This window comes from Haematobia irritans, chromosome 5 (genome assembly GCF_050003625.1).
Source record: "Haematobia irritans isolate KBUSLIRL chromosome 5, ASM5000362v1, whole genome shotgun sequence".
NCBI classification, from domain to species: Eukaryota; Metazoa; Arthropoda; class Insecta; order Diptera; family Muscidae; genus Haematobia; species Haematobia irritans.
Window position 1 is genome coordinate 118,813,984 of NC_134401.1, and position 20,803 is coordinate 118,834,786.

At 29.7% G+C, this 20,803-nt stretch overlaps 1 protein-coding gene across 1 annotated transcript; it reads right to left on the bottom strand.

Annotated features, from left to right (window-relative positions):
- Positions 1 to 4,451: 4,451 nt before the first annotated feature.
- LOC142240013 (putative chitinase 10) lies at positions 4,452 to 17,861 on the bottom strand. Its single transcript, XM_075311732.1, has 10 exons — positions 17,706 to 17,861; positions 17,465 to 17,638; positions 17,140 to 17,407; positions 13,107 to 13,324; positions 12,565 to 13,042; positions 12,235 to 12,330; positions 8,996 to 9,066; positions 8,440 to 8,926; positions 5,330 to 5,547; positions 4,452 to 5,029 (listed from the first exon to the last, which is right to left on the bottom strand). Exons 1-10 carry the CDS (start codon positions 17,791 to 17,793, stop codon positions 4,539 to 4,541), a joined length of 2,589 nt encoding a protein of 862 aa, XP_075167847.1. The 5' UTR covers positions 17,794 to 17,861; the 3' UTR covers positions 4,452 to 4,538.
- Positions 17,862 to 20,803: the final 2,942 nt, after the last annotated feature.

Genomic DNA, 20,803 nt, shown 5'->3' on the forward strand with positions numbered 1-20,803 from the left:
AATTTTAACAAAAAAAAATCTATAGAATTAAAATTTTGACAAAATTTTCTATAGAATTAACATTTTGAAGAAATTTTCAATAAAAATAAAATTTTGACTAAATTTTCTACAGAAATAAAATTTTGACAAAATTTTCTATAGAAATGAGATTTTGACAAAATTTTCTATAACAATAAAATGTTCACAAAATTTACTATAGAAATGAAATTTTGACAAAATTTTCTGTAGAAATACAATGTTGACAATATTTTCTATAGATATAAAATTTTGACAAAATTTTCTATAGATATAGAATTTTGACAAAATTTTCTTTAGAAATAAAATTTTGGCAAAATTTTCTACAATATAAAATTTTGACAAACTTTTCTATAGAAATAAATTTTTGACAAAATTTTTTATAAACATAAAATTGTGACAAAATTTTCTATAGAAATAAAATTTAGACAAAATTTTCGATAGAAATAAAATTTTGACAAAATTTTCTATAGAAATAAAATTTTGACAAAATTTTCTTTAGAAATAAAATTTTGACAAAATTTTCTATAGGAATAAAATTTTGACAATATTTTCTATAGAAATAATATTTTGACAAAATTTTCTAACGAAATAAAATTTTGACAAAATTTGCTATAGAAATAAAATTTTGACAAATTTTTCATAAAAATAATATTTTGACAAAATTTTCTTTTTCTACCAAAAAATGGTAGATTTTTTACTGTGTGGTAGATTGGTAGAACTATTGATGATTTGCTAAATATTGCAAATTATCCTTCTCCACCTGAGAGGTACTTCACAAAGTTTCTACAGAAATACAATTTTGACAAATTTTCCTATAGAAATAAAGTTTTAAATTTTCTATAGAAATAAAATGTTGACAAAATGTTCTATAGAAATGAAATGTTGACAAAATTAAATTAATAATTTTTAAATTAAAATTTTGACAAAATATTCTTTAGAAATAAAATGTTGACAAAATTTTCTATAGAAAGGAAATTTTGACAAAATTTTCTATAACAATATGACAAAATTGACAAAATTTTCTAAAGTAATAAAATTTAGACCTATAAAAATAAAATTAAGACAAAATTTTTTATAGAAATTAAATTTTGACAAAATTTTCTATAGAAATAAAATTTTGACAAAATTTTCGATAGAAATGAAATTTTGACAAATTTGTCTATAAAAATAAAATGTTGACTAAATTTTCTATAAAATCTATATTATTTTTGTGAAGTAGCAACTTTACCTTGTTGAGGCAAACTAAAAATATATTAAACTTCGACAACATTTATAAATCAAGGGATATTTTTACACCGATATAAATTGTCGGTATTAGGAGTGACAATAAAATAATCAATAAACCTCTAAAATAATATAATAGATCATTTCTTTCGAAGAAAAGTTTTTTTTTCATAAAACCACAAAAATAGGTATTTTTATTTAATGTGGTATCACAATGGACTGAATAGTCTAAGTGAGCCTGAATAAAAAAAATACGGGCTGCCACTTAAACCTAACCTAATGTATGTCTTTTCCTGTCTGCTAAAAATTTAAATAAGATTTTTAAATATTTGAGATTTGTCCTCATGCTCTTTTTTTGTAGAGCCGAATTTTGTTTTTGAAGATCACAACCATACAATATTATATATACATATTTACCAAAAAAATATGAAAAATATATTAAATCGCTTCAATTAATATTCATATTTGTTATTTAATCAACGCCCATTGTCTTCATCTCTAACATATATAGACTCATGAATGATGTATTTTTTCCATTGTGTTCTTACTGGCTTCTAAATGGATTTGATGACGCATTTTTCCGCCTCAAAGCATAGATGTTATTTGGTCCTTATATTGTTTGGCACAAAAATAATGTGAATATCATATAACATTGAAATCAAAGAAATAAAGGCAAATTACGTTCCACCGTTGGTACAAACAATGGGTGAGCGCTATGTTGTGTCCTTGATATCTGTTGTTAATGTCTAATCTCTTAAGGGCCATAAAAACCAGTTTTTCTAATACAAAAATGCACAGGAGACCCAAAACGACTGTTACATACAGTAAGAATACATCAGGGAGATTGCTTTTTATACAATATTTGTATAAAGTAGTAAAACGTATATGAAAATTTAATTAAGGTTAGCTTAATATAATTTCAAAGGTATTGCATTTAAATAAACTAATAAACATAAATAATTTTCAACAAATTCAAGAACAAAGTAAATTTGGTTTTTGATGAAAAAAAAACAGGAGGAGATTTTGCTAAAATATCTTTGTAGGGTTTTTTCGATTTTTAAATAACGGAATATTTTCCCGAACCAGTGAACGGTTTTTCTTTAAAAAAAAATACCGCCATGTCCAGAGTCATTCTCTGGACATGCCGGTTAGGTTAGGTATAATGGTAGCCCGACATTTTAGGTTCACTTAAGACTATTCAGTCCATTGTGATACCATGAACTTCTTTCTTATCACTGAGTGTTGCCTGATTCTATGTGTAGCTCAATGACAAGGGACCTCATTTTTATAGCCGAGTCCGAATGACGATTCACATTCACAGTTGCCACTCGTCCCAATAATAATTACCAAAATTTGGAGCAAATTTTACCAAAAATCTATTAAATTAAAAAAATATATATTTTGATAAAATTTTTGTCAAAATTGTAGTTCTATAAAAAATTTTGTCGTAATTTTTTTTCCATAAAAGATTTTGTCAACATTTCATTTCTACTGAAGATTTTAACCAAAATGTTATTTCTATAGAAAATGTTGTCAACATTTTATTTCTATAGAAAATTTTGTCAACATTTTATTTCTATAGAAAATTTTGTCAAAATTTTATTTCTTTAGAAAATTTCGTCAAAATTTTATTTCTATAGAAAATTTTGTCAAAATTTTATTTCTTTAGAAAATTTTGTCAAAATTTTATTTCTATAGAAAATTTTGTCAAAATTTTATTTCTATAGAAAATTTTGGCAAAATTTCATTTCTATAGAAAATTTTGTCAAAATTTTATTTCTATAGAAAATGTTGTCAAAATTTTATTTCTATAGAAAATGTTGTCAATTTCTATAGAAAATTTTGCCAAAATTTTATTTCTATAGAAAATTTTGGCAAAATTTTATTTCTATAGAAAATTTTGTCAAAATTTTATTTCTATAGAAAATTTTGGCAAAATTTTATTTCTATAGAAAATTTTGTCAAAATTTTATTTCTATAGAAAATTTTGTCAAAATTTTATTTCTATAGAAAATTTAGCCATAATTTTATTTCTATAGAAAATTTTGTTAAAATTTTATTTCTATAGAAAATTTTGTCAAAATTTTATTTCTATAGGAAATTTTGTCAAAATTTTATTTCTATAGAAAAATTTGTCAAAATTTTATGTTTATAGACAATTTTGTCAAAATTTTATTTCAATAGAAAATTTTGTTAAAATTTTATTTCTATAGAAATTTTTGTCAAAATTTTATTTCTATAGAAAATTTTGTCAAAATTTTATTTCTATAGAAAATTTTGTCAAAATTTTATTTCTAAAGAAAATTTTGTCAAACTTTCATTTCTATAGAAAATTTAGTTAAAATTTTATTTCTATAGAAAATTTAGTTTAAATTTTATTTCTATAGAAAATGTTGTCAAAATGTTATTTTTATAGTAAATTTTGTCAAAATTTTATTTCGATAGAAAATTTTGTCAAAGTTTTATTTGTAGAGAAAATTTTGTCAAAATTTTATTTCTATAGAAAAATTTGTCAAAATTTTATTTCTATAGAAAAATTTGTCAAAATTTTGTTTCGACGGAAAATGTTGTCAAAATTTTATTTCTATAGAAAATTTTGCCAAAATTTTAATTTTAGACAATTTTCTCAAAAATTTTTTCCTATAGAAAATTTTGTAAAATTTCCTATAGAAAATTTTGCCATTTTTTATTTCTATAAAAAATTTAAGTACCTCTTAGTTAGAGAGGAACATTTTTCTAAATTGATAGAAATAGTTCTACTAACTGCAGCAACCGTGTACACATTGCGATGAAACCACTTTGATAAGTTTTGTAACACTCAGATATGTCACCAGCATTACTGAGAGGGGTTAATCCACCGTTGAAAAACTCTGGTGTTCGGTCGAAACAGGGGTTAAACCAACTACCTTATGTATGTTATGGCAAGGCGGGCATGCTAAATATTGCACGACAGATGTTCCCTAGTTTGGTGGGTGGTGGGGATTCCAGTATAGGGGATTTTTCCAAATTTGGTATATTTTTTCGTAGATGGGGACGAAATTTTCGATTTGGGAATTTGGTGGGGAGTTTTAAGAAATTTCGGAGATTTTTCCTATTAATTATTTATTTATTATTAATTATTTGATTGATAAATAATTTTTTTAATTGAGGCAAATTCAATTAAAAAAATTACTTGGAACAATTAATTTTGTTATTGAATCAGAAACACATTTTTTCTGTAAACAATTAATATTTTTATTAAAAAACAAAAAAAAAAACAATATCCTATATTATATTATCCTCCCCCAACTGGCCCCCTAATATGCATCATAACAATGATGTTCGATATTTTTTGATTTAATACAACAACGTCCTGTGGTGCAAACAAAACGATCATCCAATTTCCTATCTATATAATGCATTAGCGGATACACGGAACCACATAGACCACGAAAATCATCATTTTCCAAAGACCATATTACAATACCACCCAATTTCATTTCTTGCAAATAATTCAATTTCATTTCTAAACTTTCACAATTTTCATAGGTCCACCAATAGTTGCGAAATTGTAAAACAGATCCACCATCAGTGATATCCGTAGCACTTGCTTTAGGATCAAGTTTTTCGATTCTCTGACGTATCTGACACATTTCCATATAAGATATATAACTGGATTCGTTCGTATAGCTGCCCGAGATACCGGGACCAATTGCTGGTAGTTTAAATTCCAATGCAGCAGACGGATTAATTTCAAAGCTTCGACCAATTAGAGCAACACCCATATTTATTTTTGAAGCAGGTACGCCTAATTAGAAAATTAAATGACTTATTTATAAAATCTAAAGATTAAAAAAGTAATTATAATAATTGCAAATAATTGATTTAAGAAATTAATTTATAATAATTTTATTAATTTATAACAAAATATTAACGAAAATTTTGGATCGTCTTTATGAAAATATTTTAAAAACTTTCATTGGCACAATTTCAATGAAATTATCATTATATGTAGAAATTTATTTATAGTTAAATTAAAATTTTTAATTAAATATCTCCTCAAAATCCTACAATTTTACGTGATAGTTGTATACCATCATATACTTACCCTTTTGTAGCCAATATTGGATTGTATTATTTATATTTTCCTCCACAACTCCATATAGCGGAGCATCATGGGTAGCCCATTTATCGTTGGTGTAATTAAAAGTTAAAATATTTATGTAGTCAGCTACTTCGTTAATCACATTAATATCATAAAACTCACGAGCATAACCCACACGACCGCTTACTGTTATACCAAAGAGTAATCCATTGTTTTCAAATCTAAGAGATATACAAGAAGTATCAAAAGTTTCAAAAATTAGTGACAAATTGACACGTTAATGACCGTATACGTTTGTCTATCGTGAGTTTTTGTTATCACCCTGAGCTTTTTTTTGTGAGTCGTGAGTACATCTCTACTGTCATGGTTCCGCAATTCTGGGACTTGAAAAATGCGGCAAAAACACACCATACCATTTCCGGTATTGAATTCCCTAAGTCAAGAGGATTTACAGCAATACATGTGCGTGATCAACACACATGTATTGTTGCAAAGTGTCATTAGGCCAACTTCACCGATTTATATTAAATCTGCTTTAAAACACGCTATTGATTCAGAAGGTTTGGACCAGGACCTTCACTTCGACAAAATTTTCTATAGAAATAAAATTTTGAAAAACAAGTACAAGTTTGACAAAATTTTCTATAGAAATAAAAATATGACAAAATTTTCTATAGAAATAAAATTTTGACAAAATTTTCTATAATAATAAAATTTTGACAAAATTTTCTATAGAAATAAAATTTTGACAAAATTTTCTATAGAAATAAAACAAAATTTTCTATAGAAATAAAATTTTGACAAAATTTTCTATAATAATAAAATTTTGACAAAATTTTCTATAGAAAAAAAATTACAAAATTTTCTATAGAAATAAAATTTTGACAAAATTTTCTATAGAAATAAAATTTTCACCAAATTTTTCTATAGAAATAAAATTTGTACATACATTTTCTATAGAAATAAAATTTTGACAAAAATTTTCTATAGAAATAAAATTTTGACAAAATTTTCTATAGAAATAAAATTTTGACAAAATTTTCTATAGAAATAAAATTTGGACAAAATTTTCTATAATAATAAAATTTTGACAAAATTTTCTATAGAAATAAAATTTTGACAAAATTTTCTATAGAAATAAAATTTTGACAAAATTTTTTATAGAAATAAAATTTTGACAAAATTTCCTATAGAAATAAAATTTTCACCAAATTTTCTATCGAAATAAATCGAAATCGAATAAAATTTGGACAAAAATTTTCTATAGAAATAAAATTTTGACAAAATTTTCTATAGAAATAAAATTTTGACAAAATTTTCTATGGAAATAAAATTTTGACAAAATTTTCTATAGAAATAAAATTTTGACAAAATTTTCTATAGAAATAAAATTTTGACAAAATTTTCTATAGAAGTAAAATTTTTGACAAAATTTTCTATAGAAATAAAATTTTGACAAATATTTCTATAGAAATAAAATTTTGACAAAAATTTTCTATAGAAATAAATCGAAATCGAATAAAATTTGGACAAAAATTTTCTATAGAAATAAAATTTTGACAAAATTTTCTATAGAAATAAAATTGTGACAAAATTTTCTATGGAAATAAAATTTTGACAAAATTTTCTATAGAAATAAAATTTTGACAAAATTTTCTATAGAAATAAAATTTTGACAAAATTTTCTATAGAAATAAAATTTTGACAAAAATTTTCTATAGAAATAAAATTTTGACAAAATTTTCTATAGAAATAAAATTTTGACAAAATTTTCTATGGAAATAAAAGTTTGACAAAATTTTCTATAGAAATAAAATTTTGACAAAATTTTCTATAGAAATAAAATTTTGACAAAATTTTCTATAGAAATAAAATTTTGACAAAATTTTCTATAGAAGTAAAATTTTTGACAAAATTTTCTATAGAAATAAAATTTTGACAAATATTTCTATAGAAATAAAATTTTGACAAAAATTTTCTATAGAATAAAATTTTGACAAAATTTTCTATAGAAATAAAATTTTGACAAAATTTTCTATAGAAATAAAATTTTGACAAACATTTTCTATAGAAATAAAATTTTCTATAGAAATAAAATGTTGACAAAATTTCCTTTAGAAATAAAATTTTAACAAAATTTTCACCAAATTTTTCTATAGAAATACAATTTTGACAAAATTTTCTATAGAAATAAAATTTTGACAAAATTTTCTATAGAAATAATATTTGGACAAAATTTTCTATCGAAATAAAATTTGGACAAAAATTTTCTATAGAAATAAAATTTTGACAAAATTTTCTATAGAAATAAAATTTTGACAAAATTTTTTATGGAAATAAAATTTTGACAAAATTTTCTATAGAAATAAAATGTTGACAAAATTTTCTATAGAAGTAAAATTTTTGACAAAATTTTCTATAGAAGTAAAATTTTGACAAATATTTCTATATAAATAAAATTTTGACAAAAATTTTCTATAGAATAAAATTTTGACAAAATTTTCTATAGAAATAAAATTTTTACAAAATTTTCTATAGAAATAAAATTTTGACAAACATTTTCTATAGAAATAAAATGTTGACAAAATTTTCTATAGAAATGAAATTTTGACAAAATTTTCTATAGAAATAAATTGTTGACAAAATTTTTTATAGAAATAAAATTTTGTTGTGTTTTTTTGATTTCAGCTTAAAACCATGCATTGACTAAACTACAAGTGTAGCTTAACCTCTGTTGGCTTGTATAGCCGCAAAGGCTTGCATTGCACTAGCTCTTTCGGTATCTTTCTTACTTCCGCACTAATTATCGCGTACCCGTTTGTTTCCAAACAATCAACAAAATTCACTAATCCATATCAACGAAGCCAAGTAAACGACAGCGAATCAACGATATTCATCGACGTTGAAACAGCAAATCCAATTCAAGGACGAAGCCAAGTTAGCATCGATAAATGAATTATGCCGAACTAACAAAAGCAAATTAACTAAGTGGATTTAATGCAACCGGACCAACATCAATGAATATTCGCGTATTTCGCGGAGCTTAAAATATCACATAGTCCGCTCCGTCCAACGTTAGCTCTGTCTTACTAGTTTCATATTTTCGAACTTACCCTTTTTTAAAAAGCTGTAAAATGTTACTAAAAGTATCCCTTCGTATTTGATTAGAGTCCTTTAGGTCTGTTCTCAAATGAATATCAAAGCCATCGAAACTATTTTCTACAAGAAACTCAGCCATGGAATCTCGAAAGTTTCGGAATTTCAATTTATTCTCTAATCCAAGAAATTGTGGCAAATTCATTTGGTATCCTCCAAGAACAGCAATAACTTTTAATTTGGGATTTTTCCATTTCAAATCGATTGTGCGCCTTATCAAATCTTGAGAGAATAATTTTTGTTGCTGAGAAATTCCATAATTTCTTGCACCAGGTTTTGGATCATATCGAGTATCGGAATATATGAATGTCCCATTCTCCGATATACCAAAGAAACCATACGAAATATGTGTACACAAGTATGGGTCAATATCTTGCGGTGTAAATTTGCCGTCATTACGACGAAAATATGATCCTGCATTATAGTAACAATTGACCATTTTATCTAAGAGAATTTGAAGATATTAAAATGGATTTAAGGAGCTATATATGCAATGTTTCTTTCTATAATTACCAGTATCAACAGTCTCAGAGATTGTATATAGAGTGGATGTTATTAGGAAATATGCCAATGATTTCATTGTTCTAAATTTGGAAGGGACAACTCAAAACAAAAACTATTGAACAATGGAATACATATGCTAGAGTTGTCTATCTTCATCAGCTAGCGGGAAGCTTCTATTGCTACTAACAATGGATATTTCCCCCGGAACTTGCAATCATTCACTACTTGTAAATATTCCCTAAAGCAAAATTTTGAAATTCATCATCACGTAACCGTACATGCCACCTCATATATTTTGATTTACTTACAATAGAAATAAAAAATATCGTTCTAGCGGTGACGTAAATAAATAATACCGGCTTGAAACACCGGTTGCCACAGTTGGTAGAATTCTTGATGGTTTGGTAGATTTTGCAAAATATTCCTACCAAACTACGAGGTTTTTATATTTTCTATAGACAAAATTTTGACAAAATTTTCTATAGAAATAAAATTTTTACAAAATTTTCTATAGAAATAAAATTTTTACAAAATTTTCTATAGAAATAAAATTTTAAGAAAATTTTCTATAGAAGGAAAATTTTGACAAAATTTACTATAAAGAAAATTAACAAACTTTTCTATAGAAATAAAGTTTTGAAAAATTTTCTATGGAAATAAAATTTTGAAAAAATTTTCTATAGAAATAAAATTTTGACAAAATTTTCTATAGAAAAAAAGTTTTGAAAAATTTTCTATAGAAATAAAATTTTGAAAAATTTTTCTATAGAAATAAAATTTTGACAAAATTTTCTATAGAAATAAAATTTTGATAAAATTTTCTATAGAAATAAAATTTTGACAAAATTTTCTATAGAAATAAAATTTTGACAAAAATTTTTATAGGAATAAAATTTTTACAAAATTTTCTATAGAAATAAAATTTTGATAAAATTTGCTATAGAAATAAATTTTTATCAAAATTTGCTATAGAAAAAAAAAATTTGACAAAATTTTCTATAGAAAAAAAATTTTGACAAAATTTTCTATAGAAATAAAATTTTGACAAAATTTTTTATAGAAATAAAATTTTGGCAAAATTTTCTATGGAAATAAAATTTTGACAAAATTTTCTATCAAAATGAAATTTTGACAAAATTTTCTATAGAAATAAAATTTTGGAAAATTTTTCTATAGAAATAAAATTTTGAAAAACAAAATTTGCTATAGAAATAAAATTTTTACAAAATTTTCTATAAAAATAAAATTTTGACAAAATTTTCTATAGAAATAAAATTTTGGCAAAATTTTCTATGGAAATAAAATTTTGACAAAATTTTCTATGGAAATAAAATTTTGACAAAATTTTCTATAAAAATGAAATTTTGACAAAATTTTCTATAGAAATACAATATTGAGAAAATGTTCACTAGAAATACAATTTTGAGAAAATTTTCTATAGAAATGAAATTTTGAAAAATATCTCTATAAAAATAAAATTTTGAGAAAATTTTCTATAGAAATAAAATTTTGAGAAAATGTTCTATAGATATAAAATTTTGACAAAATTTTCTATAGAATTTTGACAAAATTTTCTATAGAATTTTGACAAAAAATTTTATAGCCATAACATTTTGACTACATTTTCTATAGAAATAAAATTTTCTATAGTAATAAAATGTTGACAAAATTTCTACAAAAATAAAATTTTGACAAAATTTTCTATAGACAAAATTTTCGATAGAAATACAATTTTGACAAAATTTTCTATAGAAATAAAATTTTGACAAAATGTTCAATAGAAAAAAAATTTGAGAAAATTTTCTATAGGAATTAGATTTTGAGTAAACTTTCCATAGGAATAAATTTTTGATAAAATTTTCTATAGAAATGAAATTTTGAGAAAATTTTCTATAAAAATAAAAATTTTTACCAAATTTTCTCTAGAAATAAAATTTTAACAAAATTTTCTTTAAAATAAAATTTTGACATAATTGCCTATAGAAATAAAATGTTGACAAAGTTTTCTATAGAAATAAAATTTTGACAAGATTTTCTATAGAAATAAAATTTTGACAACATTTATATTAGAAATAAAATTTTGCCAAAATTTTCTGTAGAAATAAAATTTTGAGAAAACTGTCTATAGAAATAAAATGTTGAAAAAATGTATATAGAAATAAAATTTTGAGAAAATTTTTCTATAGAAATAAAATTTAGCGAAAATTGTCTATCTATATAAAATTTTGATTAAATTTTCTATAGAATTTTGACAAAAAATTTTATTGTCATAAAATTTTGACAACATATTCTATAGAAATAAAATTTTCTATAGTAATAAAATGTTGACAAAATTTTCTATAGAAATAAAATTTTGACAAAATGTTCAATAGAAATAAAATTTTGAAAAAATTTCTATAGAAAAGATATTTTGAGAAAATTTTCTATGAAAATAAAATTTTTGACCAAATTTTCTCTAGAAATAAAATTTTAACAAAATTTCCTATAGAATAAAATATTGAAATAATTGTCTATATAAATAAAATTTTGACAAAATTTTCTAGAGAAATAAAATTTTAACAAAATTTTCGACAGAAATAAAATTTTGACAAGATTTTCTATAGAAATAAAATTTTTACAAAATTTACTATAGAATTAAAATTTTGCCAAAATTTTCTAAAGAAATAAAATTTTTAGAAAATTGTCTAAAGAAATAAAATTTTGACAAAATTTTCTATAGTAATAAAATTTTGAGAAAATGTTCAATAGAAATAAAATTTTGAGAAAATTTTCGATAGTAATAAAATTTTGACAAAATTTTCTATAGAAATAAAGTTTTGACAAAATTTTCGATAGAAATACAATTTTGAAAAAATGTCTATAGAAATAAAATTTTGAGAAAAGTTTTTATAGAAATAAAATTTAGAGAAAATTTTTTATAGATATAAAATTTTGACAAAATTTTCTATAGAATTTTGACAAGAAGTTTTATAGCCATAAAATTTTGACAACATTTACTATAGAAATAAAATTTTCTATAGTAATAAAATGTTGACAAAATTTTCTATAGAAATAAAATTTTGACAACATTTTCTACATAACATAGATGCTTGAAATTAGATAGGGAGAAAAATGTTGAAGTCGCATGGTCCCGGGGACAACTCTACAATCAGCAGAGGTAATGGCATTTTTATGTCTATCGTTGCGATAGCACAGAAACGCCTTTCACTTCGATTTTTCGATCGATTTTTCTCTTTACAAATCCGAACTGCATTGGGGGAGAAACCTCACTGTCGGTGAGACACAGTGGCCAGTATGACGACGGATTCTCCAGAGGATTGTCTAGAACAAGGAATTGACCTTTCCTAAAATTTTGGGAATATTCTTGTTCCCCAACCTTCATTATATTTTCGTCAGGGATTCCGTCTGGATCAGTTACCAATTGTTAGACTGTGCAAATATTATCGTAAAAGATCCATTGATTTGTCAACTGTTTGGCTACACCATACCAAATGGAAACGGTTCATTATATAATAACTTTATTTTGACATATAGAAATTATTATTTATTTTCCGTAGAAATTTCAAATCGCCAATTACTCAATATTAAAACAAAATGATCGTAGATGTTTCGATTGCATACAACAGATTTTCGGTTGACATTGAAAACGTTTATCCAGCTTTCGATTGACTATTTGCAACATGGAATATTTCTCATAGCATTTGCCAAGATAATCATCGTTCTGCAAAGACCAAACCATAACACCACGCAATCGTTCCTCCAATACGAAATCCATTTTCATTTCCAAACTTCGTGGAGACTCATAGCTAGTCCATGTGACTTGATCTTGTACAAAACTTGCACCAACCTCACCATCGAAACCAAAGGATGTATTAAGTACCAATTTTGTATATTCGATGTGACATACTTGACCATAGGATTTGAATTCAGGCTCAATACTAGAAAATGGCCATGCAGAATCGGGTGCGGTGTCCGTGCGTATATCTTGTGAATCCCAAAGGATATAACTATGGGCCACAAAGGCTACACCCAAGTTTAGCTTAGAAGGAGGAGCACCTAATTTCAAATAGAAAGCGGGATTTTTACAAATTAAGTTGGAATTGTTCAGATATTGACAAACCTTTATCAATCCAATGATTTATGGTAGCTTCTATATTATTATCTCCACGTCCGAAAAGTGGAGCATCATGAGTAATCCTATTTCCACTGGTGTAATTATAGGCCATAACATTGATGTAATCCACATTTTTTGCAATATTCGGTATATCATACCAGTTTCGAGCTATACTCACTTTACCACTCACCGTAATACCCAATTCCAATTTAAGAGGAGTAAGCCTGAAATACACAGGGGGTGAGGCCATAAAGAAATACCGTAGGGAAAATTAATTCAAGGACAAAGCGCCATCTGAATGTGAGATAGCTTTACTAAAGGATAAAGCGCCCTCAAAACGTGAAATATCTGTACTATCGATTGAACCAAGCTTTATATTTTTTCATTACAATAAGCAAATGGCATAAATAGTTATTTCACAGATAAAGCGCCACCTATATGTGAAATGTATTTTGACATTAGTAATAATCTAGGACAAGACTAGGTTAGATTTATGCGGCAGCCCGGCAGTAATCTAAAGTTAGGTTAGGTTAGGTGTAGTGGCAGCCCGATATTTCAGGCTCACTTAGACTATTCAGTCCTTTGTGATACCACAGTGGTGAACTTCTCTCTTATCACTGAGTGCTGCCCGATTCTATGTTAAGCTCAATGACAAGGGACCTCCTTTTTATAGCCGAGTCCGAACGGCGTTCCTCACTGTAGTGTGGAACGCCACGGAACCACGTAGAGAAGCTTTGAAACACTCAGAAATTTCACCAGCAATACTGAAGTGGGATAATCCACCGGTGAAAATCTTTTTTGGTGTTAGGTCGAAGCAGGAATCGAATCCACAACCTTGTATGCAAGGCGGGCATGCTAACCATTACACCACGGTGGATCCCAAATCTAAAGTTATATGCCCCTAAAATTTATTACGCCTCAAAATTCAGGATACTTAAACTAGAGGCGTTTAATTGATTCCTTTTCTTCCGCATCATGGCATCTCATGGAGTAGTCGTTATACTTCACGAGCCTATCAGACAGCAAGCCGTTATTGCAGATATATGGAGAGAAATCTGACGTCTTGAAAACGTGGTTTAAGGTTAGATGGAGCCTTACGTGCTTGGCTTCGTTGCAACCTTTGCAATGATGACCATATTCAACCGTCGAACTGAATGGACATGTTTTTCACATAATGGATTAATTAAATTAATCTTAAAACGTACCCTTTGCGAATTTCATGTGTGGTGGTAGATTAAGCCACAATGCAACGAAATTCAAAATCATCCACTGGGATGCTAACATCAGGGCCCAGTGGACGTGTTTCGATCGAGGTTATCAATTTGGGCAATGACTAAGAGTTAGTCCCAATTGTCGACCTGTAAACGCGTGGACAGTATGCGACACCTCCTTGGCAAGTTGAACCGTTCCTAAGGTAACGACATCAAAATGTGGTAATCCCTCAAGAAATGGGGGTTCAAGATACGCAGAAATGCTTCGTTGCTAACTTCAGAGGCCAGTGGGCAGGTTTCGACAGAAGTTATCAATTTGGGCAATAACCAAGAGTTAAGTCCAATTGTCGACATATAGACGGGTTGACAGATTGCGACACCACTTTAGCAAGTCGAACCTCTTCTAAGCTAATGACATCAATAGGTGGTAATCCCCCTCGAAAGAGGTTCAAGGAAAGCAGCAATGCTTCGTTTATCCTAAAGAAATTAGGATCAGTCGACCCATGCATGTTGTCAGCTTAACACATCTTGATACTTCAGGGTCCAGTGGACGGATTTCGACTGAAGTTATCAATTTGGGCAATAACCAAGAGTTAGGCCCAATTGTCCACCTGTAAACGCGTTGACAGGATGCGACACCTCTTTGCCAAGTCAAACCTTTCTTAAGGTAATGACATCAAAAGATGGTAATCCCTCATGAAAGAGGTTCAAAGAACGCAGAAATGCTTCGTTTATCCTAAAGAAATTAGGATCAGTCGACCCAAGCACGTTGTCGTCTAAGCAAAGCAATTCCTTAAAATGGGTGCAATGAATTTTTGAAACTGGCAAAAGGGAATGGTCGCATCCGGCGGCCATCTTCCAAAAGAGACCAAACATCGTTTGCCACAGTTGCAAAAGACAGCCTTGTGGTTCCAAAACAAAAATGGGCGAAATTGAGAACGGAACGACTGGTGTCTACTCACAGGTGCTACAAAAGTTTCCCAGACCAAATCCTCGACGCCAAAAGGTTGGATGGTATCAAAGCAAAAATGGAGGAAATTGAGAACGCGACTCCTGGTGTCTACTCACAGGTGCTAAAAAAGTTTCCCAGACCAAGTCCTCGACGCCAGAAGGTTGGATGGTATCAAAGACGACTTAAGTTAATCGAATTTGCGGACCAGAGCAAATCATTGAGAGATTTGCGGTAGCCATCTCGTTGAAATAGTTGCGGCAGTCTATGGCGGCTTTTGAGTTGAATAACACAGAGCACAAGGATTTTATTGCAGGTTGATTGTCTGATTTTATATCTTTGCCAACATTTCTTGGAACATTAGTTCTCAGCCAATTTGCCACTTCTTTTATTGTTAATACTTCAGCCAGAAAAATACTACGGTAATTAGGTAATCTTTTCGCGATTTTAAGTTCCAGAACTTTTATACTCCGAAACCCACTTATCCATTAACTTTGGAGCAATTCATATAGAAATCTATATAACTTTTATTCCCCGTGGTCTGTGCGCACTGGAATGGAATGTAATCCACTATGTTTGATACGGCCAGCATCATTTTGAGGACCGAACTGGGACTGAGCTTTTTTCCGACCGGAGCGATAGCTCGCGCAATCGTATAGTCATTGCTGAAGCTGAATGATTTGACAATATGTCTAAAGGCAATAAATGCAACATGACTTTAAAAGAATCTCTTCCTATTCTTCTGAATGCTCCTGAGATACACAAGCTTGCCATTCGCTGAATTGTATCGAAACTTGACGTCTACTGAAGTGCCTATAGTGCATGTAACATTATAGGTCTAATCACTGCCGTGTACAGAAAATTTTCACTTTTCGGTTTAAGTCCCCACTTTTTCCCTATTGCCTTTTTGCATGAGTACAAATCTAACATTAAGCTTAAATTTCAGCCTCCTGTTCAATATAACCCCAAGGTATTTTGAATACTCTCTAAAGGGAATTTCAATACCACCAAGGGAGATGGGCTTAGCCGTGAGAATTTGTACATTCTTAACAAAAGACAACCAGCAACATTCCATAGAAGATGTGATAGAACTCCGCCTTGGCGAGTGCCTCTGTTCACATACCTTTGAATGTTTGTTTGCCCTGAAATGCGTTTCTTTGTTAGAAGTTCGTATAACAGCCTAGATGTTAAAGTGGCAGCCCGATTAAGTTTCAGGCTCACTTAGGCTATTCAGTCCATTGTGATAACAGCCTGTAGGATCCCTTGATCAACATTCAGAGTTATCAGTCCATTCAATTCCGAACTTAGGTTAGGTTAAAGTGGCAGCCCGATTAAGATTCAGGCTCACTTAGACTATTCAGTCCATTGTGATGACTGATTGAATGGGCGTTATTGAATGCTTCTTCGATGTCTATGCCACAATTGTGTATCCATTGACAGATAGTGAGCTTTCCATGCCCTTCGAGTAAACATGTTTTCGTTTCGAGAGCAATTTGGAATCAATGCTAGTTATAAGATAATTATCTATGAGCCTCTACAGAGTCTTAAGAAGGAATGAGGATAAGCTGATTGGTCGGAAATCCTTCGCACTCAAGTGAAAGGATTTTCCCGGTATGAAAACGACTTTTGTTTCCCTCCGCTTTCCTGAAATAAACGCTAAGTTGATGGAGCCTTTATGTATCGCCGACAACCATGGGATAATTTTTTAAGTCTTCCTGACCTAATGGCCAAAAACAGTTACTCCCAAAATTATCCCAGGTTGTCGGCAAATACAATGGCTGATTAAACTGAATGTATATTCCAGAACATTGATGAGATACGACTATGAAGTTTCTTACTCCTCTCTTCCCTGTCACTTCCATTCCATCGAAATACTTACATATCTTTCAATTCACTCAAAAGTGTTACAATATTCTCATAATCTCCGGCAATTTTCTCACTTCCAGGATATAGCCAATGTATATCAACGCCATCGAATCCATTGGCCTGAATAAAAGTCAATATTGAATATCGAAACATAGAACGTTTCATAGGCGAAGCCACAATGTTGGAAAATCTTTTGGATGCAACACTTGGACCACCGACAACAGCAATTATTTTCAATTCAGGATTTCTCCATTTCAATGCTAAAGTATGATCCAAATATCCTAAGGATGTCTGTGGTAAACGCGATGTCAACATCAACTCAAGTCATGTTATCTTACCCAACATTAGATCTCTTGTAACATCTAAAACTACAACTTTTCCAGTTTCCGCTAGACCAAAGAATCCATAACTGATATGTGTACATAAATATGGATTAATCTCTTCAGGTTCCAGGTGTTTACCAAAATGGTCATTGTGATTCCATGAACCATAATAGCAATTGATCATTTTGTCTAAGAAAAAGATGAAATGAACAGTGAACAAAGATATCCAATCGCATTATTTTCGTTATAGGGTCACCTGTTTCCACAGTTTCCATTGGATTGAACAGAGCCAGAACCATTATTGTCATGTAGGTTAATTTAATCATTTTGTAAATATTGGTCATTATTGTCGAAATGGAACAAAATGTCTGGTTATGGATGCTGCATATTTAGACTAGAATGGATGAGTTGGTTTGAGTAGGTATCTAATAATAGAGAACATTTATCTCATACAGAGATTTTTCCTTACAAGTTCATGAGCTTGCATAATCATTTTAATACCTAATTAATCACCCAGTGTGGATAATATGAATACCACGCCAAGAAATCATTCGTTTTTGCGCTAGAGATCTAAAAACATGTATTCATATCAAGGGAATCTCCGACTGGGGTGGAATGTGATATGAAGGTGAATCGAGAAGGTTTGTCATGTGATGTGTTACAGATGGGACAAATGTCAACTACCCTGCCATCCATTCCGGATAAGTAGTAGTTGAATAAAATACAGTTTTCTTTTTTTACTTGGGGCAAGATCCTGTCCTCTCCACAGCTATGGGTGTTGATCGGACTCCAATAACAGAATTAGAAATAACAGGTTGGCTGATAAGTCCCCGGTCTGACACATAGATGGCGTCGCTAGTATTAAATGCATATTATTTTATATAGTACCAACCTTCAAATGATTCGTGTCAAAATTTGACGTCTGCAAGTCAATTAGTTTGTGAGATAGAGCGTCTTTTGTGAAGCAATTTTTGTTATTGTGAAAAAAATTAAGGAATGTCGTGTTTTGATAAAATACTGTTTTCTGAAGGGAAAAAATACGGTGGAAGCAAAAACTTGGCTTAATAATGAGCTTCCGGACTCTGCCCCAGGGAAATCAACAATATTTGATTGGTATGCAAAATTCAAGCGTGGTGAAATGAGCACGGAGGACGGTGAACGCAGTGGACGCCCGAAAGAGGTGGTTACCGACGAAAACATCAAAAAAATCCACAAAATGATTTTGAATGACCGTAAAATGAAGTTGATCGAGATAGCAGAGGCCTTAAAGATATCAAAGGAACGTGTTGGTCATATCATTCATCAATATTTGGATATGCGGAAGCTCTGTGCAAAATGGGTGCCGCGCGAGCTCACATTTGACCACAAACAACAACGTATTGATGATTCTGAGCGGTGTTTGCAGCTATTAACTCGTAATACACCCCAAGTTTTTCCGTCGATATGTGACAATGGATGGAACATGGCTCCATCACTACACTCCTGAGTCCAATCGACAGTCGGCTGAGTGGACAGCGACCGGTGAACCGTCTCCGAAGCGTGGAAAGACTCAAAATTCCGCTGGCAAAGTAATGGCCTCTGTTTTTTGGGATGCGCATGGAATATTTTTTATCGATTATCTTGAGAAGGGAAATACCATCAACAGTGACCATTATATGGAGTTATTGGAGCATTTGAAGGTCGAAATCGCGGCAAAACGGCCCCATATGAAGAAGAAAAAAGTGTTGTTCCACCAAGACAACGCTCCGTGCCACAAGTCATTGAGAACGATGGCAAAAATTCATGAATTGGGCTTCGAATTGCTTCCCCACCCCCCGTATTCACAAGATCTGGCCCCCAGCGACTTTTTTTCTTGTTCTCAGACCTCAAAAGGATGCTCGCAGGGGAAAAAAATGGCTGCAATGAAGAGGTGATCGCCGAAACTGAGGCCTATTTTGAGGCAAACCCGAAGGAGTACTACCAAAATGGTATAAAAAAATTGGAAGGTCGTTATAATCGTTGTATCGCTCTTGAATTTTGACAAAAAATGGGTGTTTCTTTGTTAGACCGGGGACTTATCAGCCAACCTGTTAGTTCGTTCTAAGAACATACACATACAGTTTTGCTACAAATTTGGAAATTCGGATCCACCAAAGAATCGGATTTGGATACTAAAAAGTCTGTTAGTTCTAAAAAAATATTATAAGACAATGACAGAATTATCAGTTATTGTTTTTTTTTATTCATTTGTTGAATAAAAAATGCTACTATTGAACTAAAACACCCCGGCGGATTATTGCTTTTTTGCCGAACATCGGCTTCTGCCAAAAAAAATCCGCTTCGTTCGAGCTCTATTTGATCTTATGGGTTAGGTCCACTGAATCAAATTAATGGTATATTGGACGTTTCAACAGGATAACGAAGTATCTACAAACAAATAAATGGTCGTAACTCATGGGACCATATGAATAGCGCCTTACGATTCATTTCTTTTAAATCCAAAATGAAAATAAGCCCTACTTTTATTTTAGAGTAGATTTTCATGCTACAGTTACATTTAGTTGGAGCTCATTTTCCTGGGGTCCATTTTCATGCCGCCATCTTCATGTCATAGCCTCATTCCATAGCTTTCATATTCAGTATGTGTCATTTGTCCGGAATGTAAACAACATACTTTTTTTGCTTTCAGATGTCAAGATTCGAGGATTTTTGATTTGCGGAAAGATATGATTTACTTCTTTAATTTGGAGACAAGAGCAGCTGAATCGCATCGATTACTCTCCGAATCTTATCTGGAGTGTGTTCTAACATATTGGTTTCAACGAGCGACAGGTAGTTTGAGGGTTTCGGAAGTGGTGATTTTCATATGGAAAACAAAGAACATCCCGTCGAAGATGAGAACTCTTGTCAAGTACGAGAACTTGCCATATCGTTCGAAGTTACACGCCAATCAATTTCCCATCGATTGACACTACTATTGCGAATGATTCAAAAATAAGGAAACTGCGTACCGTACAAGCTGAAACCGAGAGACGTTGAAAGGTGATTTTGCACTTGCGAACAGCTTCTTCAATCATGCTTCAATATTGACGATCGACCACAATATCGACGGCAAAGGCGAATATCCATATAGAGAAGCTCGTGTGGAGGGTCCAGCTGAGTATGACGTACTATGAGCTACTACAACCGAGTGAGCCGATGAACGGAAAGAAACGACAAGGTGATTTTGCAGTACGAAAACGCTCGGCACATGTTGCGAAACCCGTAAAAACTTAATTGGAAACACTCAACTAGGAAGCTGTTTTTAACAGACATTGCTCCATTTATTCCTATTGAAGACACATGACCTGGCTGATCAGCATTTTCATCCCTATG